This window comes from Helicoverpa zea, chromosome 6, assembly GCF_022581195.2.
Source record: "Helicoverpa zea isolate HzStark_Cry1AcR chromosome 6, ilHelZeax1.1, whole genome shotgun sequence".
Classification (NCBI taxonomy): domain Eukaryota; kingdom Metazoa; phylum Arthropoda; class Insecta; order Lepidoptera; family Noctuidae; genus Helicoverpa; species Helicoverpa zea.
Genome location: NC_061457.1, coordinates 7,945,974 through 7,948,616, shown reverse-complemented (window position 1 = coordinate 7,948,616; position 2,643 = coordinate 7,945,974). Strand labels below are relative to the sequence as shown.

The window sequence follows — 2,643 nt, the reverse complement described above, 5'->3', positions numbered from 1 at the left end:
ATAATAAGCATCTTTCAAAGCAATCTTTGTCATATAACAATCTTGTGTTATTAGTTTTAGTACTGTACGTAAGTCTTCAATTTTGAAATGATTAGTATTAATAAATTTGTTTAAATTTTTCAGGTTCAAAATAAAACGAAATTTACCATTTGGTTTAGGTACCAAAAACACACTGGATAAGAACTGGCCTTTTACAGGTTGGCATTTTGAAATAGCTCCATTAGCTAATAAATTGTTTATAGCTTGATAAAAGGCACGTTTTTCCGTCTCTGAATATGATTTAGTAATCGGAGGAGATAATTGGTTAACTGGACACGCAAAAGGAATTTCATAGCCTCTGATACAAGATAATACCAAAGGATTATTAGTAATGAGTGACCATTGTTTATAAAATAAAGGCAACCTGCCTGCCTAATTTACCACGTCTAGCGGCGGCTGCGCTTCGGCGGTTGCTGCGAGTGTCTCGATGAGCTCGATGGCCGACTGCTCGGAGGTGGCCCCTTCGCCTTCGGTTGATTCGGCTGTTTCCGTGGGGGGAAGGGGCCCTTCCAGTTTAAATTCCTGGGTGTCGATGTCGATGCCGGTGGCTTCTTATTACTTGCCTGAGGCTTCTGCACTGGCGTCTTCAAATCGGCGCCTGATCTAGTAATGGCTTTAGCCGTCTTTATCGTTTCGGACAGGTTTTGACCAAACAATAAATTATCCGGCTTGGTGTTAAGCAGTTGGTCCTTCATATCCTTATTCAATGAAGATAAAATGAAATTCCTTCTGATAACTGAATCATTGTATTGCAAATCGCATAATATACGTTCCGAGTCCATTAACATTTTTGTTAATTCTGGATCTGCGTTATTTTTAGAAATAAGTTTATTTATTGCTTGACTCAGACATGCTATAGCTGTAGCAGTCTGTTTTTGTCTAAATTCGATGTTTCTATCCCGTTTGATGTTAACATCGGAAACAGCGGCTTTTATTTCAGCGTTCAGGCCGGGCGCGTTAATTAATCTGCAGTTGTTCGGCAACAGATACTTGTCTTGTAGATCCTTGCGGAGCTCCTTAGTCAGTCCATGCGTGGCAATATGCTCCAATCTGACTGCTAAGTCCTTTTGTACTTCGGGTCCGTAAGTATTCGATATGGTAGGATCTTCACCTAGTATATCAAGTATCACGCTCTCTGGTATTGCATCCGCGGATTCTGCACAAGAAAGCGCATTGTCAGTAGGCGTCGCGCTGGTACCAGCGGCTACGACGGGCTCCGCAGCTTGGCTCGCGGTGCACTCCGGAAGCGGGTCGGCATCGCCGCCGCTGACAGCTTCCACATTAGACAGGTTGCTTCCGTCGAGCAATTCAACAATGTTATTCTCGCAGTCCTCGCTATAAGCCACATGTTCTTCTGTAACCGATATACGATATTTATTAGTTAAGAAACAGACCAAAGTACTGTTCGCAAAACTAATTTATTGGGTAGTACAGCTCCAAAGAGAAGTACGCAAACCCGAATCGGTAACATTAAAGACCATGTACTGTACATACACTCTAATAAATAATAGGTATGTAGGTATTTAGAAAATGTCATTGTCTGCTTATTAGTTAAGAAACAGTCCTACAATACTGTCCGCAAAACTAATTAAACGGGTAGTATCATCTCCAAAGAGAAGCACGCAAACCCAGCAGAAAAAAACAGTTAGAAATAAAAAAAAATAAGTTCCAGGGGGTATAACAATTTTTTGTCGATTATGATTTTACAAAGATCATTTGCAACATTTAAATTAACACTCATTCACAATAGGCACATGATACCTGATAATATAATTAATTGTGAACTGACCTTGAATACCGGACCTTGATGAACTCGAAGATCGGCTGCGACAACGTCGTCGTAGTTTTTTCTCCAATTTCTTGAGTTTCTTAAATAATTTATCACAACTTTCTTCACTTTTACGTTTCGGCATGTTATTTATTAACACTTTTTAACACTATTTAACAGTGGGAAGACACGATGTGCGATCGTGGCGAGCACTAAAAAGCGAATGACGCGTGACAGGAGAACTCCCACCTCGGTGACAGAAGTGACTTTTTATTTATTTTTTTATCTACCCTCAAATAAAGTGCGTGAATGGCTACACTAGGCGGTACTACAAGTATTATTTGCTAATCCCGAGGACGAAGCCTGAGTATAATTAATAACTTAAATGTCTTTTTTCATTTACGAAAGTTTTTATCTAACCTTATTTTTCAATCGATGATCATCAGCGCAAAGGTGTTTGGGCATTTCGGTAAATTACATAAGCATTTTGTTGTTAGAGTACTCCAAATCTAAAAAAAAAAAACAAAGATTCTCTAAAGAGACATTTAGGGTAAAAATCAAAAATGTACCAAAATACATGGGTAAGTGACAAAGATATCTAGCGATTGTGCAATGTGCAGTGTCTGTGAGATCTGCTGACTGCAGCTTTAGATAATGTCTTCTTTGGAAATGTCGTAAAAGAGATATCTCTATGTCTCATCTGAGAGGAAATCGAATAGTGTGATCATAATATAAGTTTGTGAGATCTGGGTTTGAAGGAACAAACTGGGAGTCTTAAAAATGTAATGTAAAAATCTTTGGAACCGTTCCAGAAATTCTTACACTAATACCTTCGG

General features: G+C 39.0%; 1 protein-coding gene across 1 annotated transcript; it reads right to left on the bottom strand.

Moving 5' to 3' along the window:
• Nucleotides 1-425: 425 nt before the first annotated feature.
• LOC124631422 lies at nt 426-2,009 on the bottom strand. The gene is made up of 2 exons (XM_047165803.1): nt 1,829-2,009; nt 426-1,393 (listed from the first exon to the last, which is right to left on the bottom strand). The coding sequence occupies exons 1-2, from the start codon at nt 1,950-1,952 to the stop codon at nt 426-428; spliced, it is 1,092 nt and encodes a 363-aa protein (XP_047021759.1). The 5' UTR covers nt 1,953-2,009.
• Between the last annotated feature and the right edge of the window lie 634 nt (nt 2,010-2,643).